General features: G+C 59.1%; 4 protein-coding genes across 6 annotated transcripts in view; 3 read left to right on the top strand and 1 right to left on the bottom strand.

Annotated features, from left to right (window-relative positions):
• Positions 1-1082: 1082 nt before the first annotated feature.
• Positions 1083-4582, top strand: SCRN2 (secernin 2). Of its 3 annotated transcripts, none has more exons than XM_079797102.1 (8): positions 1083-1166; positions 1520-1693; positions 1996-2177; positions 2811-2869; positions 3305-3520; positions 3630-3795; positions 3891-4071; positions 4319-4582. In XM_079797102.1, the coding sequence occupies exons 2-8, from the start codon at positions 1520-1522 to the stop codon at positions 4469-4471; spliced, it is 1131 nt and encodes a 376-aa protein (XP_079653228.1). In that variant the 5' UTR covers positions 1083-1166; the 3' UTR covers positions 4472-4582. The 3 variants fall into 3 exon arrangements, with proteins under 3 accessions (XP_079653228.1, XP_079653226.1, XP_079653227.1); XM_079797100.1 differs by having other exon boundaries at positions 2670-2869; XM_079797101.1 differs by having other exon boundaries at positions 1452-1693; positions 2670-2869.
• A 196-nt stretch (positions 4583-4778) lies between these two features.
• On the bottom strand, positions 4779-8738 carry LRRC46 (leucine rich repeat containing 46; the record flags this gene model as incomplete). Its single annotated transcript, XM_079798738.1, has 8 exons — positions 8527-8738; positions 8321-8426; positions 7408-7516; positions 6567-6613; positions 6164-6273; positions 5909-5978; positions 5455-5594; positions 4779-5146 (listed from the first exon to the last, which is right to left on the bottom strand). Exons 1-8 carry the CDS (start codon positions 8534-8536, stop codon positions 4779-4781), a joined length of 960 nt encoding a protein of 319 aa, XP_079654864.1. The 5' UTR covers positions 8537-8738.
• A 130-nt stretch (positions 8739-8868) lies between these two features.
• On the top strand, positions 8869-14493 carry MRPL10 (mitochondrial ribosomal protein L10). The gene is made up of 5 exons (XM_079798744.1): positions 8869-9048; positions 10659-10828; positions 12209-12373; positions 12630-12774; positions 13514-14493. The coding sequence occupies exons 1-5, from the start codon at positions 8997-8999 to the stop codon at positions 13768-13770; spliced, it is 789 nt and encodes a 262-aa protein (XP_079654870.1). The 5' UTR covers positions 8869-8996; the 3' UTR covers positions 13771-14493.
• Positions 14494-16013: 1520 nt separating this feature from the next.
• Positions 16014-27344, top strand: part of LOC307115022 (oxysterol-binding protein-related protein 7-like) — a 22375-nt gene continuing 11044 nt past the window's right edge. Inside the window, 20 exon segments of the mRNA XM_079797972.1 lie at positions 16014-16143; positions 17505-17659; positions 17753-17878; positions 18102-18155; positions 18707-18820; positions 19147-19257; positions 19370-19487; positions 20130-20233; positions 20604-20696; positions 20780-20912; positions 20987-21081; positions 21258-21353; positions 21969-22106; positions 22681-22774; positions 23654-23901; positions 24082-24171; positions 24173-24202; positions 24204-24223; positions 26948-27030; positions 27156-27234. Of these exon segments, the coding sequence (XP_079654098.1) occupies positions 17585-17659; positions 17753-17878; positions 18102-18155; positions 18707-18820; positions 19147-19257; positions 19370-19487; positions 20130-20233; positions 20604-20696; positions 20780-20912; positions 20987-21081; positions 21258-21353; positions 21969-22106; positions 22681-22774; positions 23654-23901; positions 24082-24171; positions 24173-24202; positions 24204-24223; positions 26948-27030; positions 27156-27234 (1901 nt within the window). The 5' untranslated portion in view covers positions 16014-16143; positions 17505-17584.

Genomic DNA, 27344 nt, shown 5'->3' with positions numbered 1-27344 from the left:
GACATGATGGAGATCACTTATAGAGGAAAATGACCCAGGAAGCAGAACACTTGCGACCCCGGGTTTCAGCTTCACTATGTGTAAAGACACCATATCTTCGGAGTAGAAATTTCCAAATTTTCTTTCAAAGCACTGGGGCGGGGGGGCAGAATCAGTCTTTGGGGGGTTGGATGGGTTTTATGTATAGGTGCCCTTCAAAAAGGCATTAACTTATGTGTTCCCTTACATCTCCTGGCCTAGCCATTCTTAAAAAAAAACACAAAAAAAAACCACCTTTTCGCTCAGCTGGTGTGTCTCAGTGGTTGAGCCTCGACCTGTGAACCAGGAGGTCACGGTTTGATGCCCGGGTTGCGAACTCGATCCCCGGTGTGGGGTGTGCAGGAGGCAGCTGATCAATGATTCTCTCTCATCACTGATGTTTCTCTCTCTCTCCCTCTCCCTTCCTCTCTGAAATCAATAAAAATATTCTTTTTATTTTAAAAATAAAAAAATACTCTTTCCTTCTTTTTAAAAACATTTTTTTTTTCAGAGAGAGAAAGGGAGATCAGCTGGCTCCTGCATGTCCCCCTCCAGGGATGGAGCCCACAACCTGGGCATGTGTCCTGGCCGGAAATTGAACCAGTGACTTCTTGGTGCATGGGACAAAGCTCAACCAACTGAGCCACACCAGCCAGGGACTGACCATTCTTACAGATCTTACTGGGGAGGTGGGTGGGGCACCAGCCTGGGGTCGTGCCTTTGGAATTCAAACCAGGGCACAAGTTCTTTCTTTATTTCCAGATGCCCCAGCAGTCCCAGCTTTCTCATAAACCAGCCCGACTTTTCTTTCCTCTCTTTTCACGTGGCTCCTTCCCACTCCCAGCTCCTGCTCCCCACGGTGACCCTATTGGCGTTGCGCGCTGATTCTCAGCCTTTTCCTGCTTGAAAGCTGCGCCCCGGGAAGGGCAGGCAGCCAAGCAAGACTAGGGAGGCCGCTCTTCTCCAAGAAGTGGTGCTAGCGCGCACCCTGGTGTCAGATAGAGGAACTGCAGGTGCTCGGTTCCAGCTCCGCCCCCCGGGGGCAAGGCCTTCCAGGTCACCTGGGAACCTCGGTCCAACGGGCAGACCTGACCCTAAATGGAGGCACTGGCTCCCGGAACTAAGCTGGGATCTAGCAGGGAGAGAGGGTGAGGAGCATACATTACGGGGAAGCCAGCAGGGGTGGACAGAAGAGGGGTGTGGGACACTTGGAGAGGCGCAGGGGAACAAGGGAGGTGGGCCAGGACTCTCAGAAGGGCAGGGCCCTAGGAGCGCGCAGGTCTGCGCTGGCCTGCTCATTCCTGAGCCTGGAGCTTGGGGAGAGAGTGGGCGCCCCCGTGTCACGTTGCACATGGAGTGAGCGTGGGGTGCGGGGCGTCCAGAACCCGACTGCACTGCCTTCCCTGAGTGTCTGTTTTCACGTGTTGGGAGAGGGGCTCCCTCGCACTGATTCCAGGCTAGGATAGTGGAGAGGGACACCCTCGTCGCCACCTCTCCCCAGATGGCATCGCGGAGCCCTGACACCCCGTGTTCCTGTGACTGCTTTGTCTCGGTGCCCCCCGCCTCGGCCATCCCAGCGGTGATCTTTGCCAAGAACTCAGACCGACCCCGGGATGAGGTGCAGGAGGTGGTGTTTGTGCCCGCAGGCACTCATGCCCCTGGCAGCTGGCTCCAGGTGGGTGAGGCCTCAGGGGGTGCCGGGTGGTGGCAGATGCAGGCATTCTTCTCAGACCTTTCTCCTCTCTGCCCCCCACACCTGGGAGGCCTCCAGATGTGGAAAGAGCATGAGCTTCACATCCACCAGCCTGGACTTAGCCTGTTATTTAACCTCTGTCGTCCTCAGTTTCCTCATCTGTAAAGTGGGCATGCTAAGGCCTTCCCCTGAGGGCTGTGGAAGGTGACTGGCACGGCGCCAGCACTTGGTGGGAACCTGCCCCCTCTGAGCGGACTCCCCCTCTCCCCCCCCCCCCCCTGCAGTGCACCTACATTGCGGTGGAACAGGTGGCCGAGACCCATGCTGTGATCCTAAGCCGCCCTGCTTGGCTATGGGGGGCGGAGATGGGCGCCAACGAGCATGGCGTCTGCATTGGCAACGAGGCCGTGTGGACCAAGGAGCCGGTTGGGGAGGGGGAAGCCCTGCTGGGCATGGATCTACTCAGGTGCGGCCCCTGCCCTCCCTTCCCCCCTCTACACACCAGAAGTCTGGGGACCGAGTACTGGCCCAGGCCTCCCCCCCTCCTTTAAGCCTGGTCCTTCCCCCCCTCCTGTCTGCGCCTCGCCTTGGTGTCACCCCAGGAGGCCGCCCTGCCCCTCCTCCCCAGGCCTCAGCTCCACAGTCTGGGTGGAAGCTCTCCCAGGCGGCCACCTCTGGCCTCTCCTGGCCCAGAATCAGTAGAGGCGAAATGTTTTTCAAATGAAATCTCACAGAGAGTCCCGGTTTATCAGGCCAATGAAAGCGGAGCAGCTCTGATGGAGAGGTGGTGGGGTCAGGGCACTTCTCTGAGACTGTTTTGGACCTCCGCATGGCACCCTGCAGTGCTGGCAGGTTTTCTATGGGACTCGGGCCTGACACCAACCCTCCCTGGGCCTCTTCTGTGCCCTGGAGCGCCCGCCACCCTCACCCCCTGCGCACGGGCCTCTTTGTGTGCCAGGCTGGCTTTAGAACGCAGCCGCTCAGCGCAGGAGGCCGTGCACGTGATCACAGGCTTGCTGGAGCGCCATGGGCAGGGGGGCAGCTGCCGGGAGGACCCCACGCCATTCTGCTACCACAACACCTTCCTGCTGGCTGACAGGACCGAGGCCTGGGTGCTGGAGACAGCGGGGCGGCTGTGGGCCGCACAGAGGATCCAGGGTGAGGGCCGGTGCTGGGGCCTGCCTTTTGCCAGCCTTGGGTTGGGGGGAGGGGAAGATGGTGGCTGCAGGGAAGAGCCAGTCCAGGTGCAAACCTCTCGGGTGGTGGAGCCATCCAGAGAGATGGAAAATGAGCCCCGTGGGGAACTTATCCTCCCCCTTCACGTGGCTAAGTCCTCTTGTGCTCCAGCCTGCTGCTTCCTCCGAGGAGCCTTCCGGGACTCCCTGATGGTCCCGTTTCCCCCTTATATGCAGGCAGGTGCCTCTTCATCACGCCCACCACAGATGGCAGACTCACACTTATTTCTGTGATTGTTCTGTCTCCCTCGTCACCATTGTGTTCTCAGCACCTAGCCAAGCGCCTGGCCCGAACAGGTGCTCAATAATGAACACGCCACTCCCCCCCCGCCCCCCCCCCCCGCCTTCTCCTCCACAGAGGGCGCCCGCAACATCTCCAACCAGCTGAGCATTGGCACGGACATCTCGGCTGAACACCCGGCGCTGCGGGCCCACGCCCAGGCCCGGGGCTGGTGGGGTGGCCAGGGCACCTTCGACTTCGCCCAGGTCTTCTCCCTGACCCAGCAGCCGGTGCGCATGGAGGCTGCCAAGGCCCGCTTCCGGGCCGGCCGGGAGCTGCTGCAGCAGCGGCAAGGTCAGAGAGCGACGGGGGTGAGGGGGTGAAGGCCAGGAGGGCCACAGCGCTGCCAGCCTCTCCCCGCTCCCATAGCTTTGGGGACCCCTCACCCTGTCCTGCTTGGCAGGGGGCATCACGGCCGAGGCGATGATGGACATCCTCAGGGACAAGGAGAGGGGCATCTGCATGGACTCGGGGGGCTTCCGCACCACGGCCAGCATGGTGTCCGTCCTGCCCCGCGACCCCGCGCAGCCCTGCGTCCACTTCCTCACCGCCACGCCGGACCCCGCCAGGTGCGAGGGCCAGGCTGGGGGCCGGCGCGGAGGGTGCTGGGCAGGGTCCGCGAGGGATGTGACAGTCCCTCATCCCTCCACCTGTGCCCCAGCAGGTCAGTGTTCAAACCTTTCATCTTCGGGGCGGGGGCGGCCCAGGCCCCCCAGGTGCTGTCCCCCACTTTTGGAGCACAGGACCCCGTTCGGACCGTGCCCCGCTTCCAGACTCGGGTGGATCGCCGGCACGCTCTCTACCGAGGACACCAGGAGGCCCTGCGGCTGATGGAGAGTGAGCAGGTAACCCCCAGGGAACAGGGCCTCCTGGGGGGACCACTCATCGCCCCCACGCCCAGCTGGGTTTTGGGGAAATGAGGGGGCTTGGGAGTGGAGAGGCTCCAGGCTGGGGAGGGGGGTCTCTCCCTTCAGAGCCAGCTGCCCAGGAGCATGTCGGTCCTTTGTCCTTCCTCCTGCTGCGTGAGACCAAAGCCATGTCCCCCTTCGTGGGAGGGAAGCCTGCGGGGCTCACCTCTGCCTCTCCCGGCAGGACCAGGGGCGGCGGCTGCAGCAGAAGCAGCGGGATCTGGAGCAGGAAGGCCTGCAGGCTGTGAGGGGGCTGCTGGCCGGGGCCCCACCCTCCCAGGAACTGGGGGGCCTCTTCCAGGCCTTTGTGGAGAGGGAGAGCCAGGCGTACGCCTGAGCTCCGCAGCTCCTCCTGGCCTGGCGGGGGGCTCGGGCCTGGGGTGGGCCTGGACCCCGGGGGTGTGGGATCAGAGCAGGTCCTTCACGCCCCTCGTTCTGAGTGGCTGGCTCAGCCTCGTCTTAATAAATACATTTTATTTCTCATCTGTTTGGCTGATTGCTTCCCTCGAGCTGCTCCCCAGTGACGTGGGCACGTTCAGGGCCTGGAGACACTTTATTGGGACAGGCTCCTGCCACAGGGGGGCTCTGGGAGGGGGTCTGCTCTTGTTCTTCCCGTGGCTTCGCTGACAGCCGAGGGCGCTACTTCACTTCTTGACTCTCCTGGTCACAGTTTTGGTTGTGCTGGGGGCCCCAGCCGGGGAGGCCTTGGGGGCTGCAGCTGCTCTGACCCCCTTCCTTGCCTGCACAGTGCTTTGGGGGCCCCTGGAAACCTGGGGGCACAGCTTCTTGGTGGCAGAGGAGGCTTGTGGCAAGGAGGCAGCCTCGGGGGGTGGCTCCTTCCCCTGCTGGGGAGCGGCAGCGGAGCGGTCCCCAGCCATGGGCCTCCCGGGCAGCCGGGGCAGCTCCGTGAGGACGGGCTGGGTCTCCAGCCTCAGCAGGTGCTCCGTCTGGGCTGCCTGCAGCCTGTGCGCCCTGTGCCTGCTCATGTCCTGCTCCAGCTCCTTGAGGAAGCCTGTGAGGGCCAGGACGGGGTGTCGGGGTGTCGGATGGAGCCCGGGCTCAGCAGGAAGGCCCCCAGGCTAAGGGAGCTGGTCTCTGGCTGATCTGAGCAAACTGCCATTCCCAACAGGGAGGAGCCTGAGGCTGGCGGGGGGGAGGGGGGGGCGGGGGAGGAGTCACCTGGGTGTCCAGGCTGACATCTGGCCCTGGCTGTACTGTCCTCTGGCCCAGAGGCTGAGCTGGGCTTGGGGCTACTTTCCCAGACCCCCCAGGGTAGGGGTGAGCGCTGGGGAGGCTGCCAGCCTTGGGAAGCAGGGTCACCTCGCTCTGCGCGGAACGGGCCACTCAGCTCTGGGAACTCTTCATCCGAGGCTTTGTCCTCCTCATCGGAGTTCCAGCGCTCCGACACGGGCTGCCTGTCCAGGTCCATGAGCAGGGGCAGGGCTCCTGTCACCAGCTGCCTGCAGGGCAGAAGGCAGAGGCTACGCTGGAGGGCACCCCTGCGTGTGGAGCCTGGGACACGGCACCCAGAGCAACAGCACCCACACCGGGTAGGATGGTGGCTCGGGAGCAGGGAGTCCCCAAAGTGCTAAGGGCTGGTTTTCTGTGGAGTTATGGGGGTGAAGGGGAAAAGGGGGCCGACTTGAGCTGGGGTGGGGGAGGAAAGGGGACCATGGACCAGACTCCAGATTTGCAGGCTGAGAGGGGGCCCCCGTGGAGTTAGCAGAGGAGCTCAGCCATCACCCCTTTCTTCCCATCGTGGATTCCTCCTCACCTGTAGCCATCCTGGTTGGTGCAGCTGTTCCCAGTCAGGTTGAGGATGAGAAGGCTCTGGGGGAATTCATCTGCTCGAACCAAAGTGGGGGAATGAGGTTCTCATACCCACCTTCCAGCGCAAAGCCACCGCCTCTCTGCACAGCCCGACCCCCTGGAGGGTGTGCAGTGAACGCGGGCACAGGGAGATGGGGGCAGGGAGGAGGGAGGGCCCCGCACGGGACGTCGTTCATGAGCCAGGGTGAGGGCATCCTACCCAGCTCCAGTGTTGCTATCAGGTTCTCCGAAAGGTCCAGAAACTGGAGGTAAGGCAGGTCACGGAGGTTCTCCACCTGCTGGATTCGGTTTCCTGCCAGAGACAGGAAGCTGTAGGGGAAGGGAGGGGTCCAGAGAAAGAGCTGAATTGCAGAACAGCTGCAGGGGAGGAAGAGGGCCTCAGGTGCTCGGGCCCCAGGCTAGGCAGCCGGACGGCAAGTGGGGGCACATGGCCTTTTGGGGCGAGGGAAGCAGAGCTAGGCTTGCTGGGTCCTCAGCCGACAGGAAGCCAGGCTCGGAGAGATCTGAACCCGTTCTTGGGGATGTTACCAGGTTCCCTCCCTTCACCCTCCCCCTTCTTTGTTCCCCACCCCCACCCCCACCTGAGCCCTGGCACCCCATACCGTAAGGAGGGGACACAGGCCAGGTTCTCAATGCGCTGGATCTTATTCTGCAGGAAGAAACCAAGGTGGGAAACCAGCCTGAGGTCAGCTGGGTGAGGGGCCCTTTAAAGGGACAAAACCCCACGACCACGTCGACTCTTGCGGCTGGGAACGCTGACCAACCCGGTCACTGAACTGTCTGTCACAACCCTGGGATGGCTCGCTTTCTCCCGGTGGACGGGGAAGGGTGTAAATTTGGGGCTGGCTAAAGTGGATTCATGTATACCCTGCTCACCCCACAGCCAAAGAGTGACCTGGAAATCAGAGAAGGAAACCAAGGCGACGCAGGGAAATGGAAAGGGTCTTGGTGGGGGCTTGTATCCACGCAGAGAGCAATGAACACATATCACTTTGATGTGTTTGGTTTCTGTGGGGAAAGGTTCAGGGAGCTGGATATATTCAATGTGGGTGAGGCTGAAGGTCACCCCCCACTACCTCCACCACCACAGCCTTCAAGTTTCTGAAGGACACAGAAGAATCTTCGTGGCTCCTTCCTCTTCTTCAAAACAGAAAAGGAGCTGGAGCTATATAACTGGAGAGATTTAGGGTAGACACCAAGAAGAACTAGAGCAGGAGAAGTGTCTGACAAAACAACAGATTCAAGCACATGCTCGAGATCTCTTTTGGGAGGACCGGTCTTTCCATTCCGGAGACTCTGGTTCATCTGGGAACGGTTTCAATGAAGGTCTGCCGGCCTGGACACCAGGGAATGGGCTAGATGACCTGGTTGGCTCCTTTCAGATTAGACAGAGTTGGTTCACAGGAAGCAAGGGGAGAGGAAGGAGGAGGGGCAAGAAGTTACCGCTTGCAGATAGAGGCTGTGAAGGTTCCGGAGGCCCTCTAGATTCTTGATAGCGGTAATCCCCTCCCGGTCCAGGCGGACAGTCTGTAGTTCAGCAATAGTGTGAAACCTGGGAGAGCAGCCAGTGGGGTGGTGTAACAGAGTGACACTTCTGTGGTCTCTTAGCAGGGAAGCTTGGGGGGTGGGGAAGGTTTTTAAGGAGGAGTGGATGGCTAAGTGACATATGAGGAGGAATCAGCCAGGAAGGTGAGAGGGGGTTGAGGAGAAAGCATTTCAAACAGAAGGAATAGTCTGTGCTTATTCAGCCTTCCTCAAACTTGAACGCCCCCGTAAATCCCCTGGGGGTCTTGTTAAAAATGCAGATTCTCATCCAGTAGGTCTGGGGTGGGGCTCAGATTTTTCATTTCTAACAAGCTCCCAGGTGATGTTAATGCGGCTGCCCCCCTCCCCTCTCCCCAGCACCAAACCACTCTAAGGCACTGAGGTGTGAGAACATGGGGTCTTAGAGGAATTGCACGCTTGTGGAGAGTGGCAAGAAATAAGGCTGAGTGGGCAGCAGAGGTCAACTCATGCTAAGGTGTTTAGATTTTATTTTTGAAGATTATATCATGATCAGAAATTCTCATTTAAAAGGATCACTTTGGCAACAGTAGGGGGAGCCTGGACTGGGGTCATGGGAGACTAATTAGGAGTTTGAGAGGTGATGACAGCTTTATCTAAGGCAGCTGAGTGGACACGGTGGCAAAGAAATAGAGTGATTTTGAAGGAGAGGAAATCAATTGGGCATTACCACTGATTGAATGTGTGGGGTAAGGGAGGGACAGAGATTAGCTGACAAGTCAGTACAGCTGAAGGGACTGGTCATTCCTGGGGATTTCAATATTCCAGCACCCTTCTCTCTCCCTGCACTCACATCTTCTCTGACAGATCCTCATCCTCAGGGAAGGTCAAGTTCCGCTTAGTGATAAGGGCTTCAGTAATGCACACTTCCCCTTTCTCTGGACTCTGGGCCAGCTGAGCTGTGAAAAGATAGGTTCAATTGTTACAATCCCTTATTCTCAGAGGCCTGACCCTCCTGTAATCCAACTCTTCTACCTACCATCCCATCTCCCTACTCACCTCCAGGCATGATCTAAAGGCTGCTGGCCTGGGGCGGGATTGGAAGGAAGAGCAGAGTTTGGATAGGCCTTGGGGATGGCGGGATCCAGGATGGTATGGAGAGAGAGAAGCTCAGAGACTTGGGAGACAAGGGAAAGGGGTTGATTCACGGCAAATTACTGAAGTGGGGTAGAAAACAAAAGTAAACCGAAGTGGAGGGTCTGGAGTTTGCGGGCTGCGGAGGGGTTTTGCTGGCCGAAAACTCTGGGAGGTTAGTGCGTGCCCATGCAGAAGAGCGGCTCAGCCGTTTAGCGTCGTTGCTAGGAGACCGACGCCAGGTCGGGCGTGGCGGGTGGGGGAAAGGGAGGGCTCGCAGCGCATGCGGATTACTGCTCCAGTCGGTGGACCCGCCCACTGCTTCCGGCCCCAGGTATCCCACAATCCCTAGCTCTTTCCGTTTCACTCGGCTCCCGTCCGTTCTTCCGACGGCAATGGCTGCGGCCGTGGCTGGGATTCTGCGAGGCGGCCGCCTGCCCCCGGCGGGTAAGGAGCGGCCCAGATCCTCACGGCGCGTTACGGCCGGTGCTCTCTAGTCCTCGTCTCCCCTCCTTTACTCTGGTTCCTTCCCGTAACCTCTGACTCCAGACAGCCCCCGATGACCCCCAGCTAGGTCGCCCGCCTCCTTCCCCAGTCTGATTCCCTGTGACTCCAGATTCCAGTAATAACCGCGCACAGCGTCAGCGTCAGCCATACCACAGTGTTTATTGTCTACGCCCCCCTGCATTCTTTGGGTTTCAGTAATCCATCACCTAGGTTTGGCTCGCCTCCAGTTTACTTTGGACCACCCCTGGTCCCAACCTTGACATTATGTCTCCTTAAGATCTCAGCCTAAATGTCACGTCCTTAACCCTGCCCTGACCACCCTCTGCAAAGCAGATTTCCCCTGTTAAATCTGTACCTTGAACCCTTTCTTTAGCCCTGTAGCTTTGCATTTACTTATTTGTCTATTAGACTTTAAAACTCCCTAAGGGCGGAACCAGCATAAACAACAGGTTTATTTGTTAACATTATTATCTGTTAACAGGTTTAGTTGTTAACATTATTAGGCATGCCGTAGGTATTTAATAAATGACGTTGAGCACACTACATAGGCCTGGTACAGTGATAAATGCTTTACGTGTGTTATTTAAATCTTAAAGCACCCCGATGAAAAAGCATTCTCATCCCCTCTTTACCGACGATGAAACCAGACAAGTTTAGACCAGTCAAGTGACTGGTCAAGGTCACAGCTCCAGTGGCAGAAGAGAGATTAAAATCTGGTTGCATCTGGGTCCAGAGCCTGTGCTTTTAATAGTTAGATCTGTGGTCCCTGGCAATACAACCTCTCACCCCAAGAACTCTCCGTGCTCTCTGAGGTTAGAGCTACCTTCTAGTTGAACCTTTCCCTGAGATCTCATCCCAGTCTTGGGAAGGGCTGAACGTGGGAAGCTCTAGCCTGAACTCTTTAATTGAGGATGAAGGGGTCACTTTGGCTCAGCACTTTCGAGTAGTTCCCTTGTCTTCTGAGGGGTGCTCTCTGGCGATGCCTGCCAACACGATGAACAGAGGGAATGGAGACTCGTTTGGGGGAGCTCTGGGGGGAAGTGTAACTTTCCCCCCCTCTCTTTCTTCAAATCATGGGAGAAGGCTTCAGAGCAGTGTTTTCACCCTTCAGCATGCATCACCTGGAGGGCTGATTCAAACATGCTGGGCTCCACTCCAGGTTCAGAGGGTCTAAAATGGGTCCTGAGAACTGGCATTTCTAAGAAGGGCTGCTGATGTTGGTTGGTGCTCAAAATACTTTCTCTTTGGTTTTCATCCCCCCCCCCCCCATCTGTGCATAAAAAAGTGCTGGAAAATAATAATAATAATAACTAACTACTGGAGAAATGGGAGCCTCAAAGGATCAAGCAACTGAACTAAGGTCAGCCATTAGGAGAGAAGGTTTGGGGATTCGGGATTTCTAGCAGGAAATGCTTCATCCCGCTTTTGCGCTAGGTTCGGCTCTGTGAGCCATGGTTGTCTCTGCCCGGAGAGTGGCCCTTTTCTCCACCTGGGGCAGACGAAGGCCTCCAAGAGGCTGCATCTCACTGCACTGCTATTCCCCCTTCCAGGCCGGCTGCCCACCCTCCAGACTGTCCGCCATGGTTCCAAGGCTGTTACCCGCCACCGTCGTGTGATGCACTTTGATCGGCAGAAACTGATGGCTGTGACTGAGTATATCCCCCCGAAACCTGCTATCAGTCCTCAATGCCTGACACCTCCCTCCAAGCCCGTCCAGGAGGTAAAGAAGACTGGGCATGTTACTTGGTGGTGGTATGGTGGTATGGTAATTAACGTGGTCTTATATCCGTGACCATAGTGAAGTGGGATTCCAAGACACAGTCATCCACATCATTACTTCCTCGCTTTCACCCATGGCCCAGATACTTCATTTTTATTTTTATTTTTTTAAATACATTTTATTGATTTTTTACTGAGAGGAAGGGAGAGGGATAGAGAGTTAGAAACATCGATGATAGAGAAACATCGATCAGCTGCCTTCTGCACACTCCTTACTGGTTATGTGCCTGCAACCAAGGTACATGGCCTTGACTGGAATTGAACCTGGGACCCTTGAGTCCGCAGGTCAATGCTCTAGCCACTGAGCCAAACCATTTAGGGCATGGCCCAGATACTTTAAAGTGAAATCTTCACTTGATTTGGCTTTGGCCTTTTGGCCTCTGTGGATTGGACGGGTCTCCTGAATTTCCCTCATTCCTAACTTGTCTCCAAAAATATGTGGGTGGAAGCTATCCAAGTGTGTGGTGGTGGTGGCGGGGTAGTTGGGGAGAGGATCTCTGTCCTGTCTTGAAGGACTTGAAGCTTCCACATTATTCTAGAAGAATTATAGAGGTTTTCTGTTTTTAAAAAGAACAGGAAGCCGAAACCGGTTTGGCTCAGTGGATAGAGCGTCGGTCTGCGGACTGAAAGGATCCAGGTTCGATTCCGGTCAAGGGCATGTACCTTGGTTGCGGGCACATCCCCAGTGGGGCATGTGCAGGAGGCAGCTGGTCGATGTTTCTCTCTCATCGATGTTTCTAGCTCTCTATCCCTCTTCCTTCCTCTCTGTGGAAAATCAATAAAGTATATTAAAATAAATAAATAAATAAAAAGAACAGGAAGACCAGTGTGAATTTGACTATCGAGCACTTGAAATGAGGTCAGTGTGACTGAGGATCTGAATTTTTAATTGTATTTAATTTTAATTAATTTAAATAGAAATAGCCACATTTGACTAGTGGCTACTATACAGGGCAGATCTAGAATCTAGATTTAGCACAGTAGTGAATCTTCCATTATTTTGCCTTATATGTATTAATATTTTCATGGAATTCTGCAAACAGCACCATGACTTCTAGATCAAATAATGTTGACTGGGTCACGCTCTGACCAGTTCGGGGGAACTCAGTGTTCTCAAGTTTGAAAAACACTGCTCTATTGACCGATTATCTATGAAAATGAAAGGATAGAATGGGAGGTGGAACATGTCTCTGGGAGTCAAGGGCCCAACTATCCTGCTTGTACCTGATCTTCCCCCACATTTGGGCTCATCCCTGGGGGAGTTGAGGGGGACGGAGAAGAAGCTGCTTATGTCCCCTGGGTTATCCCTTCCTGATTTTAGGAGACAGGCCTCATCCGGCTCATCCGTCGGGAGATAGCAGCAGTTTTTCAAAACAACCGAATGATAGCCATCTGCCAGAATGTGGCTTTGAGTTCGGAGGACAAGCTGCTTATGCGACACCGGCTGCGGAAACACAATATCTTGGTTAAGGCCTTCCCTAACCAGGTAGGGAGCCGCCTACCCATGGACCCTGCCCATGTTCCCCTTCCCCTTCCCCTGCCCACACAGACCCAGCATCTCTCCCCAGAGGGCACTTCCGACTCCTTCCCTCCACTAGCAACCCTCTCGTCTGGTGCCTAAACTGTGACTAGGAGCTGAGGAGACCCTCTGGCTTCACCCTTAACTGATGTGGCCTGTGACCAAGGTGGGCAGCTCTTCCTCCCACTCGTCCCCAATGAACCCTTCTTTCCTGCTGTTCCAGTTCCTGAAGCCCTTCCTGGAGGATTCCAAGTACCGAAACCTGCTGCCCCTTTTTGTGGGGCACAACCTGCTGCTGGTCAGCGAAGAGCCCAAAGTCAAGGAGATGGTGCGAATCTTGAAGAGTGTGCCCCTCCTGCCGCTGTTAGGTGAGCAAGCTCCCCTGCCTGGGGGGTGGGGGGGTGAAGGGAGCGGTGGACCTCTTTGGAGAGGACATCCTCTCACAGATGGGGCCTCAGTCAGCAGCACATTTGTCGAGGGCTGCCTGTGTCTTCTAACACCTGTGATGGCTCACTGCCTGCATCCCTTACGCATGGGGGAAGATTAGGGAAGGCAGAGAGGACTCTACTGAGGGAGGAAGTTCAGACACTCTGAGTCTTTACTAGGTGCTGAAACCCACTGACAAAGATAATTAAAACAAATAGCCCAAGTATAGGGTGCTGAGGAACAGGGAGCAACGTTTCCCAGACTCCCCCGATACTAAGAATCCCTAGAGGTGCTGTTTCTATATAGAATACTGATTTCACAGGTCTCTGTGGGAAGGGGCAGGAATCTGTTTATAACCCTTCCCCCCCTCCCCCCCCCCCCCCCCACACAAACACATACTCCATGGTTCTTCAAGAAAGTTTAGGAAAAAAAAAAAGTTTAGGGAACAGTGACTTAGTGGGGGTTGGACCAGGTGGGTGATTTTATTTAAGGATTTTCTAGAGAAGAGTTAGGAAGGGGGCGAGGGGATCCGTCCCAAACACAGTGTGAGTGGGGTGGGGCACAGGTGGGAGCCAGATGGGAGGTGGAGAAGGGTAATGGAGAGCACTTCCTAGGGCTGGAATGATGTTTCAGAGAGGAGGGGCATTTGTGGGGAGCCCAGCTGACCCTGTGTTTTTCCAGGTGGCTGCGTTGATGACACCATCCTCAGCAGGCAAGGCTTCATCAACTACTCCAAGCTCCCCAGCCTGGCCCTGGTGCAGGGGGAGCTGGTAGGAGGGCTTACCCTCCTCATGGCCCAGACCCACTCCCTGCTTCAGCAGCAGCCCCTCCACCTGACTGCCCTGTTGGATCAGTACGTCAGACAGCAACGTGAGGGGGACTCCGCCGAGCCAGCCACTGGGCAGCCCGATCCTCCCGACTCTGTTCCGGACTCATAGCAGCCTGCCCATAAACACACCCCGCCCCACGGGCTGTGCTGTCCTTGCGGAGATGTGGATGAACTTGGGGTGGGAGTGGCATGTGTTCCCTGGCTTCTACTGATGACGACCTCCTCAGATGAAGGATTTCATTGCAGAATGGAGGCTTTTAATCACTGTCTTTGCTCTTTGTTTTTCCAACCTCGGACGTGACAAGAGCAAAGCGTCAGCTCCAGGTTCAAGGCAGAGAGGCTGAGCAGATGAGGATATTGCCCTCTGCCTCGTGTTCACTGTCCCTTGGACGTGCCTCCCCAGCCTGTCCCTCGTCAGAGTAGCTCAACTGAGTGATTGTTCTAAGAGTGGGTTCTGTGGAGAGCCTGCTGTGCCAGACTGCATGCTGACCACTTTCTAGGTGTTAGTTCGTTTATTCCTGGGGCAGAGAAGTTACAGCGCCTGCCCAGGGTCATGCAGTTGGTAAGAGGCAGAACAGGACTTGAGCCAGGCCCTCTCTGCTCTGAGACGTGCTCTGGATTTCTAGAGCTTCCTCAGTGAGGTCCCAGGTGGGCTTGGATGTGAATTCTCCATCCTCGGGTGTGCCATGGAAAGGCTGGGAACACTGCTTTATGACAAAAATAAATGCATTTTAGTCTGTTTTGCTGTTTACAAGCTTATCTTCCCAATCCACTTATCCTCAGGGTCATCTCTGACTCTCACTTTCCTTCCTAGAAAATCCTTCCTCTTCCATGTCCAAGCCTGTTACTTCCCTGTCCGCACACCCACAAATGGCGTCCCCACAGGCTTGTCCTTTGGAGGCAGCCACCAGCTTTGCCTAGTAGCTAACATGTCTCAGGTGGTTCTGAGCAAAGGAGCTGGGGGGAAACCAGCATTCTGTGAAAATGAGGGGCTTTGGGGGCTCTTAAGTAGGTGTCATCCAAGTCTTGGGGAACAAAAGTGCCTAATGAAGGCGAGAGGATGTTTAACGAGAAGCCGACCCTTGTCCTTGGTGCATGGGCTGGGTGGAAGCAAGGGCGACGTGGGGAGAGTGGCTGCTGAGCATTCCTCCTGGACTTGGAACAGTGGCCCAGCTTCCCAGGGCCTGGACAGGCACCACTCTGGCAGCGGCACTCTGCAGCAGCTTCTCCGTGGCCTGGTCTGGGACCAATTGCCAGAGCCCAGCTCTGTTCTGGACACCCAGGATGCTCAATCAATGTGAAATGCATTAAAAGGCCCTTGAGGCTCCTGGGTGCCAGAGCTGATCTGCACAGTGCTGCCCCCCCCCCCCCCCACCCCACTCCCAGGAACCACAGGTTCAACAGCGCCCTCCTGGGGCGGTGAGCTGTGCTGAGGCTCTGAATGGCGTGGAGAGCAGGCATCTGAGAAGTGTAACACCAGGAGGGGTCAGCCAAGGCCATGTGGGCACAAGGTGGATGGGGGAAGTGGCCTAAAGCATTTCTGGATCAAAGAAGAACCCCACATTGCACCCTTTACCTGCTGGCGGAGCCCGAGGCCCCACCATTAAAAACCCATTTTCCAGAAAGGCTTCACTGTACTTACGGCTGCCGGTCAGTTTCACATTCATTCCAGTGGAGTTTAGACCTTTCTCAAGAGCCGATTTTTAATTAGAATTGAGCACTCCAGCAGGGCAGAGGTGCTCAGAAAGGGAGGGTACTCAAGTTGGCTCCGGCTAGCCGTTAACGGCCAGCTGGTTCCGCCCCTGACCTGCTCCTGGTGCAGTCTCAGCAGGCTGCCGGCTCTGTCTTGCCGCATAGGTGCTTTGAGTCCCCCACACCCTGGGACCAGTGGCAGCCTCTGGGGGGCCATCCGCTGGCTCTTTGGAGCAGATGCCCTGCTGACTATGCTCTTGGCACGGTCTAAAAGGGGCATCCGTCCCTTCCCATCAACCCGATACCTTTGCTGGCTCCAAACTTTGCAATCTATTTTCAGATGTAAAACGAGAGGCGGGAGTTAATAAAAAAAAATGGACGTGGGTACTAATGGGTCAAGGCCAATGTGAGTCTGAGTAAACCCCTTCCCACCACTGGCTTAGGCCAGCAGCTCCCCAGTCCTCTGTGATCCCTGGGAGCTGTGCCCAGTGGGGTCTCGGCCCCTAGCCCCAGGCCTCCTCAGCTCTGGGGAGTCACTCGGCCCTGAGTCCTCCCGGGAGCAGGGGGGCAGAGCTGAGCAGCTGCCCAGAGCTTGGCGGGAGGAAGAGCGGGGGAGGGGAAGGTGGGGAGATCCGGCTAGAGGGGAGGCTCCTCGGTCTCCTTCCTTCCTGGTTCCTGCAGCCGCCGGTGCCACTGAGCTCCATGAGGAGGGAGCAGGCGACGTGGAGACGGTGACTCAGAGGCAGAGCTGCGTGCGGGCCAAGGAGCACGGGCGTCCATGGACTCTGCGGTAAGGGGCCACGCCGGCGTCAGCTGACATTCCTCCCACCTGAAGCTGGCGGGTCTGCTCCTCCGGAGAAGGGCACCGGCATGGAGGTGGAGACAGAGCACTCACCTGCCTCACCGCGACCCCACACCCTCTAATGACAGAGCCTCGCCCTTTGGCGGCATGCAGTGCGGGGCCAGGATCCCCCGGGGCCAGGGAAAGGGCACAGGGACACCCAAACACTGGGAGAGTTTGGGAACTTTCAATGGCTGAATGCGGGAATGTCCCCCCTAGGTCAGCCCCTGGCAGCATGGGCCCCTCTGCCCCCACCTCCCGGTCACCCCTGCCCCCGGCCAGCCTGGCCCTACCTGTCCCTGTTCCCTCTGCCCTCAGCTCCTCAGGTGCTTACAGGCTTCACAGGAGATCTGAGCTGTTTCCCCAGCCTCGGGCCAACCTTGCCCCTCCAGTCCCCTCCCCCGTCTCACACACACAGAGCCTCCTGCATTATTGATCTCCCGGTGGAGCCAGGATGGCCTGAGCGGGTGCCAAGGGCGCCTGTGGCCACTGCTGCAGGGACCTGTGCAGACCTCGGCATGTTCTTGGCCAGCTCTTCTCCGCCCCCCACTTCCTCCTCATCCCCGTCCGCTCAGTACCCTGCTCTCTGGGTGGGTGGTACTTCTCAGGAACCCCAAGGACTGGGATGATAGGGGATGGAGAGGCTTTGGGGGACACTGAGCATCTGAGGTGGGCATCGTAGGGGGATGTCTGATGGGAGGAGGCACAGGGAACAATGGGGGCTGTCCCAGGCCCCAGTTTCCCCATCAGAAAATGGGAGCCCAAGAACTAGAGGATCTGGGGACCAGTTAGCGGGGAGTTGGGGTGAAGGGGTTGGGGGACTCGGCGTTGGGGGAGGAGGTCCTGGTAGGGGAGTCTCCAGGCCATGGTGGTGGCGGTGCAGGGGTCCTGAAGGAGGGAGGAGGAGCTGGACTGAGGTCTTGCTTGTCTCATCTCTGAACTCCTCTGGCCTTTTCTGGAGCCTCTTTCTTCACTCCTCTCCTCATGCTGATCCTCCTAAGGAACCCTTCAGAGAAAGCGCCCCGTGTTTCCTGGAGCCCCAGAATGTGTGCTCAGGGTGGGGCTGGGTGGACTTTTCCTGGTTTCCTCTGGGCACATTGCTGCCTCTCTGAGCTATCGCAGTGGCTGCAGGAAGCTGGAGGCAGGGAGACCCACCCCAGGTGAGGGAGGGACAGACTCCGGAGAGGCGGGACAGGGGAGCGGAAGATGTGTTGGTGAAGTGTGGTCCTCGAGGGTGCAGGACAGGTTGGAGGTGGAGGTGGCGCTAGCAGGAACTGTGCTAATGAGGTCTCCCTCTCTGTTGCTTCAAGGGCCCCCTCAGGACAAGGTGACATCCTTCCCCTCCCACCCTGCTCTGAGTCCTCAGCAGGGAGTGGCCGGTCCCTTCTCCATGGACTTCCAAGAGAGGGGCCCCCCCTCGCTGTCCGAGAGCGCTCAGTCTGCCAAGTCCAGCAGTGCCCAGCAGGTCTGAGGGCGGGAAGCCGGCAGGGGGTGGGCTTTATTTGGCCCCAAGGGCCCTCAACAGCACCCCCCCCACACACTCTGTCCTGGACTGCAGGCCTCTGAGCTGTGGGAGGTGGTGGAGGAGCCTCGGGGCCGGCGAGGCGCAGAGGGTGTCATGCCCGAGAGGCAGGAGGGCCACCTGCTCAAGAAGAGGAAGTGGCCTCTGAAGGGCTGGCACAAGGTAGGTTCCAGGGCAAAGGGCAGGGCCAGATTCAGGGCAGCATGGGGCGGGGGGGGGGGGGGGATGCTGGAGGCTGCTGGGTAGCGGCGTGTGTGTGTATGTGTGTGTGTGTGTGTGTGTGTGTGTGAAGGAGGGGAAGAAAGGTCCATGTGTATAGTTGCTCTCTCCTCACACCCTTTCCTCTTGGCCACCTGGGTCCTGTTCCTCCCGGGTGACGGCACAGAGATACTTCGTGCTCGAGGACGGGATCCTTCGCTATGCAACCACTCGGCAAGATGTGAGTCAGGGCCTGGCTGGGGGTGATGGGAGGAATCGGGTCCCAAAATGCCCTGGGCAGGCAGGGGGCTTCCGGAACCCCCCAGAGCAGGACCTGAATCCCAGGCACACTCTTCGTGGGTGTGGGGCCTTGAGCAGGTGTCTTCCCTCGTCTCTAAGATGGGGAGAGTGCGACCACCCATGTGTCAGGTCATTGTCCTCTTGGTAAGGGCCCTCAGGACAGTGCCTGGCACAAAAGTGCCCAAGAAAGGGGAGCTTGATCCTCCTCCTCCTCGTTCTGTTCTCGTGCTGGGAATAAGGAACTGAAGGCCAAGCAGCCCGGCTCTCTATTCCTCAGCCTTGCAGACCCCCCGAGAGGGGGTGCGGGACAGTTTCCTGCCTCTGTGACTCCCTGGAGCTCAGATGTGACTTCTGAGTTCTGTGCACAGAAGGACTGTGACTTGGTTATGAGGGTGAACCTGCTGCTTGGTCTCAAGTGGCCTCAGGGACATGATGGCTCTGGGCCCAGGGGTCTAAAAACATCCCCTTGCCCTCACTATGCCCCCACCCCAGATCACCAAGGGGAAGCTGCATGGCTCCATCGATGTCCGGCTGTCTGTCATGTCCATCAACAAAAAGGCCCAGCGCATTGACCTTGACACCGAAGACAACATCTACCACCTCAAGGTGACATCCCCGGGAGCCAGTTGGTGGCTTGGTCCCCAGCCTGGCAGAGGCACTGGGGCCCCCTGGAGAGGGGGACAGGGGCTGAGGGTCCGTCCCTGAGTTTGATAAGAAGGGAGCTCCCACCGTGTCCAATAGCCAATGGCAAACCGCCCCTGCTGGTTGTTATATGAACAAACAGAACTCAGAGCTCGGACGTTGGGGAGGCTGGGTTCCATCTCCTGCAGGGGCCTTTGCAGAAGCTAGACATAAAGCCAGAGCCCCAACTTCCTGCCCTGGAAAGCCGTCCTCCTTTCCTGTGTCCGTCCCCCTCCCCCTCACGTCTGCAGATCAAATCCCAGGACCTGTTCCAGAGCTGGGTGGCCCAGCTGCGTGCCCATCGCCTGGCCCCGCGCCTGGACGTGCCCCGCGGCCCGCTGCCCAGCAACTCTCACCGGAAGGTAAGATGGGCCCGGGGGCAGGAGCCGTGGGGTTCGGGTGCGGCGGCTTCAGGGAACGGCGAGACCCAGGGAGGTGGGCACCATCCTTCCTGACCCTTCACTCACCCCACAGGTTCCTGGTGCCCAGCTCCCCACGGCGATCAGTGCCTCAGCTCTACCTGGGGTGGGGCCTCGGGAGAAGGTGTCTTCTTGGCTGAGGGGCAGTGATGGCCTAGACCGCTGCTCTCACGGTGAGGGGCCCCTGGCACCACGTCTCCGCGGGTAGGGCCCACACTGTCAAGTTGACGTGGCATCAGCCATCACAGGAAGGAGAAAATGTTAAAATGGCATCTTCATGCCTCAGGGGGCCCCGGTCTGGTGGGGGAGACAGCCTCTGCCTCCAAGCTGATTGGGTCTCCTCAGGCCCTGTCCGGGGAGTCCCCGTCCTCCAGAGGGTGGGGGGGGCTCGTGGCACATGGGCAGGCGAGACACGGGGCCAGGCCTCATGAGAGAGAAGACGCAGGTGCCAGTGCAGGGAGGAGGAGTGCAGGGGGTGGGACTCGAGCATCGGGTTCCTGGCGGGGGGCTGTGATGTTGGCCCGGGAGAGGGGAGTGCGAGCCCAGTGAGGCCCCAGAGAGCGTGAGGCAGCAGAGGGAAGGTGTGAGGTGGCCACAGTGGCGATTGGGTGCCGCTTTCCCGGGGAAACCAGGGTGGGGCCAGATCAACGGTGGGAACTGGGAACTTCTGTGGGCTCACGATTCGGGGTCAGGGGGAGGAAGACTGTCAGGGTTTCCCTGGCTGCCGGGTGGGGGGGGAGGAAGGAAAGCTGGGGGACAGACTTTGGGGTACCCGTCCAGTGTTGGGAGGACTTCCTCATTCGTGCTTCCCGCAGAGCTCTCCGAGTGTCAGGGGAAGCTCCAGGAACTGCACAGACTCCTCCAGAGCCTGGAGTCCCTGCACCGCATCCCCTCAGCCCCTGTGATCCCCACGCACCAGGTGAGGCCCAGGGGAGGGTGCAGGCTCCCGCCAGGGGGCTCTCGCCGGCTTGCCGCTTCCATGCCATCACTTCCTGGGACAGGTCCCCGGTGCCCTTACGTCACTGCTGTTTTCAGAGAGGCACGCATCTGCCCAGTTCCTCTCTTCCTCCGACCAGACTGCCTCGGGGCTGTCGCTCTGTCCCTTTGGAATGACCCTTTCCCCCCCCCCCCCCCCCCCCCCCCGTCTGCCGGGGCGTCGGGCTCCTTTCTCTGGGATGTCGCGTGTCCCTGTGCCCTCTTCCGTGGCCACCTGCCTCTCCCCCGGCTCCGATGGCTGCTGCCCCTCTCCCCACCCCGAGAGTGAAACCTCCCTCACTGGGACTTGCTAGGCCTCCGTGACGACGGAGAGACCCAAGAAGGGGAAACGGACCAGCCGCATGTGGTGCACACAGAGCTTTGCCAAGGACGACACCATCGGACGGGTGAGGTGGGGTGTAGACCCCGGTCCCCGGGTGGGAGGCTCTGAAGAACGCCGTCCCCTTCAACCCCTCTCCTCCCCCCACAGGTGGGTCGTCTCCACGGCTCTGTTCCCAACCTATCTCGGTACCTGGAGTCCCGGGACCACTCAGGGCCCCGGGGGCTGCCACCCCCAGACTATGCCCACCTGCAGCGCAGTTTCTGGGCCCTGGCCCAGAAGGGTGAGTGTGCGCTGGAGGGTGGCGGGCGCAGGGGGCGAGGAGGAGGCTCTGACGGCCTGCCCCTGCCCTCGCAGTGCACAGCTCCCTCAGCAGCGTCCTGGCCGCCCTCACCGCTGAACGGGACCAACTGAGGCGTCTGCACCAGGGTTCCGAGCTGTCCAGACTCGGGGTGAGGCTTGGGGACAGAGTGGCCGATGGGAGGAGGGGGCTCGAGACTGAGGTCTGCAGGCCTGGGGGTGGTCCCAGATCTGGGCCCGGCGGGCGCCTGGCAGAGGCCGTATCTGCCTGGCAGGGCCGGGCAGGCTTATCCTCCTGGGACCCTGTCTCCTCACCCTGTCCCTGCAGGTCTCCGAGGCCTCCGCTGGCCCACGGCGCCTCCATTCCCTGTCCATGTCCTCGGACACCACGGCGGACTCCTTTAGCTCCCTCAACCCCGAGGAGGTAGGAGCCGGGTGGCCTCTGTCCTCCTGGGCCCCACGCTCTAGCGGGAAGAAGGCACGGCTGGAGTTCAGACCTGCAACGGCCCAGAAATCCTAGCTCCAACCCTTTCACGTCCAACACTGGCAGCAGCCACCTCTTGGTCATTGCTTAACAGTGTGCAGACGCTTTCATTGAATTCAGAGGCCCGTGAGGCAGCGACTCCTTCCCTCAAGTCATAGATGAGGAAACTGAGGCTCACAGAGTCCCATTGGGGGGCCCCGCTCTCCCCGTTGCGGGCCAGCTGAGCTGGGAGTTAGGAGCCCGAGCAGAGACTCCGGGGCCTCCATGGGTTTGAACTTGGCCCCACCGCAGGCCAACTTGGTGACGCGGAGCCTCAGTGTCGTAGTCTGCAAAGTGGGGGTGGTAAGGACACTCAGCCTCACAGGGGGAGCGTCAGGGCAGATGGACTTCATACACACACAGGGCCTGGAGCCGGGCTCAGAGCCGGTGCCCAGGAAGCGTGAACAGTTATGGTGGGACCCGTGTCTCCTTACCCCCAGGCTGGGGTTCACTCCCTCCGAAGGGGAGCCCTGCCTGCCTCTCCCGGCCCGGCTGACCTCCGTCCCGCTCCCACAGCAGGAAACTCTGTACATGAAGGGGCGGGAGCTGACCCCCCAGCTGTCTCAGAGCAGCGTCCTGTCCCTCGCGGATTCCCACACGGAGTTCTTCGATGCCTGCGAGGTGCTTCTCTCCGCCAGCTCTTCTGAGAACGAGGTGAGGGAGGTGGGACGCTGGCAGTCAGAGCGGGGGGCCCTGCGAATAGAGGGGTGGGATCCAGAGAGACGAGACCCTACGGAGCCCCAGTCCCTTCTAACCGCCTCAGCTGCTGTTCGAGGGCCCTGATCACGGATCTCTGCTGGGGACCGTCATCCTGTTTGACGCACTTTATTCCCGTGGGGCTCCCCTGAGATTGCTGCCTCAGCTCCACCCCAGCCATCTCCTTGTGACCCCATTTCAGACCCGGCGCTCCCTGGCCCCCCACCCTACACCCTCGAATCTTAGTGATCCCAGTCTCCATTCCCTTTGTTTACCTCACGGATTCAAAGTCCCTGAGTTTCTCTCCCCCACCCCCCAACCCCCAACCTCCCGCCCCACTCATACGGCCAGGCCCTCCCTCAGGTATGCCAGGCCTCCCGGGTCAGTGTCGTAGGGCTCAGACCTCCCCAAATATATTCTCTTCCCCTTCCCACCAAAGGGCTAGCTGGGCAGAGTCTTGCCAGGCCCTGGGCACTGCCCAGCCGCCCGGGGGAGGCCCAGTCTGCCCGGCCTGTCATCTGTCCCGGCCCAGGGCTCAGAGGAGGAGGAGTCGAGCATCAGTGAAATCACCACCAGCCTGTCCGAGGAGGTGCTGGACCTCAGGGGAGCCGAGCGCTATCAGAAAGGTGCCCGCCAGGTGTTTGGGCAGGGAGGGGCGGGGGTGGCGGAGAAATGGTGGTGGCCACAGCCCAGGCCCCTTGGGGAGGCAGTCCCTTGTGGTGACTGGTAGCTTCGGGTGCTGATTCCAGAGGTGACCCAGGAGGTGAGGAAGGCTAAGCCGTAAGCTCTGGAATGTCCCAGGAGTGGCTCCAGAGGTGGGACAGGCTCCGGTCTGGGGCGCGTCTCCATCCTAGTTTTCTGAAAAGGGTCAGGGAGGGCTGTAGAGACGGAGACGCCCCCACGTGGCCACTGCTCAGCGGTGTGGCTTTGGACTTGGCATCTTACTTGCTGGAGCCTGTGTCCTCACCTGTGAAATGGGCTGAATAACCTACATCCTGATATCAGTCTCCACGTTTATGAAAGGAACAGAAGGCAAGGGTGGGGACTCGGAAAGGGTTTCTGGGGTACAGGGTCCCCCCAGAGCATGTCAAGAATTAGATCCAGGCCCTAGCTGATTTGGCTCAGTGGATAGAGCGTCGGCCTGTGAACTGAAGAATTAGATCCCGCATCGACCTGCGGACCTAGGGGTCCCGGGTTCGGTTCCGGTCGGGGGCACATGCCTGGATTGTGGGCTTGATCCCCGGTGGGGGGCGCGTGCGGGAGGCAGCTGATCGATGATTCTCATCATTGATGTTTCTATCTCCTTCCCCCTTCCTCTCTGAATACAATAAAAATACATTAAAAAAAAAAAAGAATTAGATTCCCAGCCGCCCTGCCCCCTAGTGAGTCCAGGCTGGGGACGTGGGGGTGGGAGGCAGTGGGCTGTGGGCCGGGCTGTGGGCCGGGCTGTGGGGCCTGCTGTGTCTGGGGGTGCCAGAGAGTGACCTGGCTGGGCTGGGCCCCAGGGGGGTGTGTTCCAGGGAGAGCTCTGGCGCCACCCCGTCGCCGCTGCCTGCCGGCGGCCAGCGGGCCCGGGGTTGACGTCAGCCTGTGGAACATCCTGCGCAACAACATCGGCAAGGACCTGTCCAAGGTGTCGATGCCCGTGCAGCTCAACGAGCCACTCAACACTCTGCAGCGGCTCTGCGAGGAGCTCGAGTACAGCAGCCTCCTGGACCAGGCCAGCCGCATCGCCGACCCCTGCGAGCGCATGGTACTGGCCCCAACCCGCCCCGGCCCCGTCAGGCTGCCTCTCCCCACACCCCGCGGGCCCCTGCCTCCCAGAAAATCCTGGCTGCGCTGTCCCCTTGCTGCCGAAGTCCCACCCCAGGACCCCAGCCCTTGCTCCCATCCCACCACCCCAGTGGCGTCCTCGCCGCCCTTCCCCCTGCAGGTGTACATCGCAGCCTTTGCCGTCTCTGCCTACTCCTCCACGTACCACCGAGCAGGCTGCAAGCCCTTCAACCCCGTCCTGGGGGAGACCTTACGAGTGTGAGCGGCCTGACCGAGGCTTCCCGCTTCATCAGTGAGCAGTTGTGAGCCCGGGAGAAGGGGGCTGTCCTCACGGGTGGTCGGGGCAGGGAAGCACCTGCGCTTCAGAGAGGCCAGGGCCTGGGAGAGCACCGGGCAGTTGGCTTGTTCCAGGCACCGGGCCACATGATGGAGGGACAGAGGGCTTCTGCTCGAAGGAGCTCCCCGCTTAGGGTGGGAGACGGACTGAAACAAGGGGCTACTGTGCCCCATGCTAGAGCTGGGATCATGGGAGCTCGTAGGAGGTTATGCGGCACCCCTGCCTGGGAAGGCAGGCTCTGGGGCAGGGGTGGGGAACGTCCGGCCCGCGGGTGGTATTAGGCCCCCAAAATCATTTGGTCTGGCCCTGCCAAGGCAACCACAGGTGGGACTTGAAATTCAATAAATCTGGGAGCTTTTTCCATAGCAACATAATTTATATGAAGTGAATTATATGAAGTGAATGATGTTAGAAATATCCTAATGGCCCTTGGCAGAAAAAAGGTTCCCCACCCCGACTCTAGGGGGTGATCTTGAGCTACGTCTTGCAGGATGGATTGGAGTTGTCCAGGAGTACACGGGAGTGGGTAGGACGGGGGTGTTCCAGACAGTAAAGGAAGGGATGGAAGCGTTTGGGAGGCGTTAGGGACAGGGCTGGGGGACAAGGCAGGGCCAGACCCACGGAGCCCTGTAGGTGGTGAAGGTGAGGAGGGGGCTGGCTATTTTTAAGTCCCTGAAGGCTACGGGGAGTCACTGGTGGAGTGACGTGCTCAGAATTGCGCTTTGTAGAGAGCATTCAGGCAGAGGGTGTACGGTCAGGGAAGCCATTAGGAGGGCATTTCGGTCCTTTCTCTGAGCTGATGAGGACCTGCACTTAGGCCGTGGCAGCTGGATTGGGTGGACGGGGGTGGGGGGTTAAGAGCTATTTATGTCTTGCCCTTGACAGGACTCAGCGGTGAACAGGATGTTCTTACACTTGGGGAGCAGGGAAGGCAGCTGATGAGAGGGAGAAGTCTGAGGGGGTCTGGTCTGGGAATTCGGACTGGGGATTTTGGGGGTGTGTGTGTGTGGCGTTGCCAGTTAGCAAGATGGAGCGTATGGGAAGAAGGTAACTGAATTAGGGAGACTCCTGTCCACGGGGGGGCTTGACTTCCAAGGGGAGACGTCCAGTGGGCCCTGGGGCATCTGGGCTTGGAGCTCCCCGGAAAGCACTGGGCGGGGGCTGACGGATCAGGAAGTCACCCCTCAGATGGCAGGCGAAGTCCCCGACTGCTGACAGAAAGGGCCTGGGGGGAGTGTGGGGGGGGAGGGGGGAGGAGCCCTGAGGTGCAGGGGGAGGGGGAGGGTGGGGCCACGGGACTTAGGGGGTGTCCTTAGCTTCCCTGATGAGGGAGAGCTCAGACACAGGTTGGGGTGAGGCTGGGTTCCAGTGCCTGTAAAGTGGAAGTAAGAGAGAGAAGTGCAGGCTATTTCAAAAAAAATGTTACCATGAGGGGAAAGAGGAAGGAAAGACGGTGGCGGCCAGAGGGGGAGATAAGGGCTGAGGCAATTTTGTGTGTTGGCTTCGATTTTAAACGTTTTTGAAAACGTGGTGCCGAGTTCCCGCAGCCCGGCCGTGTGAACAGCGGAGAGTGCCCCTCCTCGCCCTCTGGGGCGGCTGCGGCTGGGGCTGGCCCTCCGCATGCGCGAGCAAAGATGCGCCTGACTAGAAAGGCAAGGGTTACTCTTGCTTCTGGCGGCAGGAATAGGATATAGTTCTGTTCGGAGAGAAAGAGCGATCTAGAGGGAAAGACTGCAGTGCAGAGAGAGGGCCGATGGGAGGAGCGGGGGGGGGGGGGGGGGGGGCCTGCAGGAAGGGGGCGGGAGGCAGCGTTGAGGACGAGAGGGGCCCTGGCCTGGCAGAGGATCGGGGTGGGAGCCCGTAAATTGGTGGAAGGAGTCGCCTGCTGTGTTCTCCCTCTGATTATGGGGGGTGAACGTGGTTTGAAGGGTAGGCTTGGGTGGAGGCCCTCAGAGGATTGTGGGTGATGCTGAGGTCCCAGGTGGAGACGCGCTGTCGGGTTTGAAGTTGCTCAGCATGTGCTGTCTGTGTGACACACGGGGGGGGGGGGGGGGGTGTCTAGAGAGCAGGGAGTTGGGGCAGCACAGAGGGGTCTGCAGGTGCTGGGGGTTGTGGCGAGTGGCCGCAGGGGTCAGGTGAGAGGGCTGGGAGGTGAGGAGCCGCAGCTGCGTGGGAAGGAGGGGAAGCCCTGGCTGACAGGCCACGACAAAGCAGAGCGGCCGGAGTCTTGGCAGGGGCTCCAGGTGACAGGGGATGGGCAGAGAGGCAAGACGGCAGGCTGGGAGATGCCGGAGTCCAAGGTTCAGGGGTGGGCACGAGGTCAGGGTTTTCCACGTAGTGCGGAGGCTGCGGAGGGTATCAGCTTTGGGGAGAAGGGGAGGGAAGGGGTCCTCCTGGGAGGGTTGGCTGTCAGCAGGGCGCAGTGGAGTCCCCACCTGTCCCTGCGAGAGAACTTTCTAGGCCTCAGCAGGGGTTCTGGAGGGCACCATAGACCGGGTGGTGAGAGGACTCCAGCGGGGAGCGAAGTGGGAAGGGAGAACGCAGGGGCCTCGTGGACAAAGAGAAAGTGATGGGCTTTGGGTGGTGGCCAAGGATCACAGGGAAAGAGACTGGAACGAACTGATCTTCTGGGTCCCAGGGGGGTGGGGGGCAAGGGACTTTCGGGGGGACTCAAGGGCAACCTCAAGAGAACTTCCTTGTTCCCCAAGGTCTCCCACCACCCCCCCATCTCGGCCTGCCATGCGGAGTCCGAGAACTTCATTTTCTGGCAAGGTGCGGAGGGGGCCATAGGTGGGTGGACCTGCGGGGGGGGGGGGGTGCAGGGCAGATGGGGGAGGGGCTGGGACACTCTCTGGTCTTATCATTGCTGTCCCTCTCCCTCCCCAACCCCACTGCAGACATGAAATGGAAGAACAAGTTCTGGGGGAAATCCCTGGAGATTGTGCCTGTGGGCACCGTGAACGTCAGCCTGCCCAGGTGAGTGTCCTCGGTGCTCGGCAGCCAGGCCCGGCCCACAGGCCCTCCTCCTCCCGGCTGGGATGGGGAGGCGGCAGGGACAGGATGGAAAGGTCTGGCCTGAAGCTGCC

Source organism: Cnephaeus nilssonii (genome assembly GCF_951640355.1).
Source record: "Cnephaeus nilssonii genome assembly, chromosome: 19".
Classification (NCBI taxonomy): Eukaryota; Metazoa; Chordata; class Mammalia; order Chiroptera; family Vespertilionidae; genus Cnephaeus; species Cnephaeus nilssonii.
Note: the sequence above shows the minus strand (reverse complement) of the source record. Positions and strands in the feature narration are given on the sequence as shown.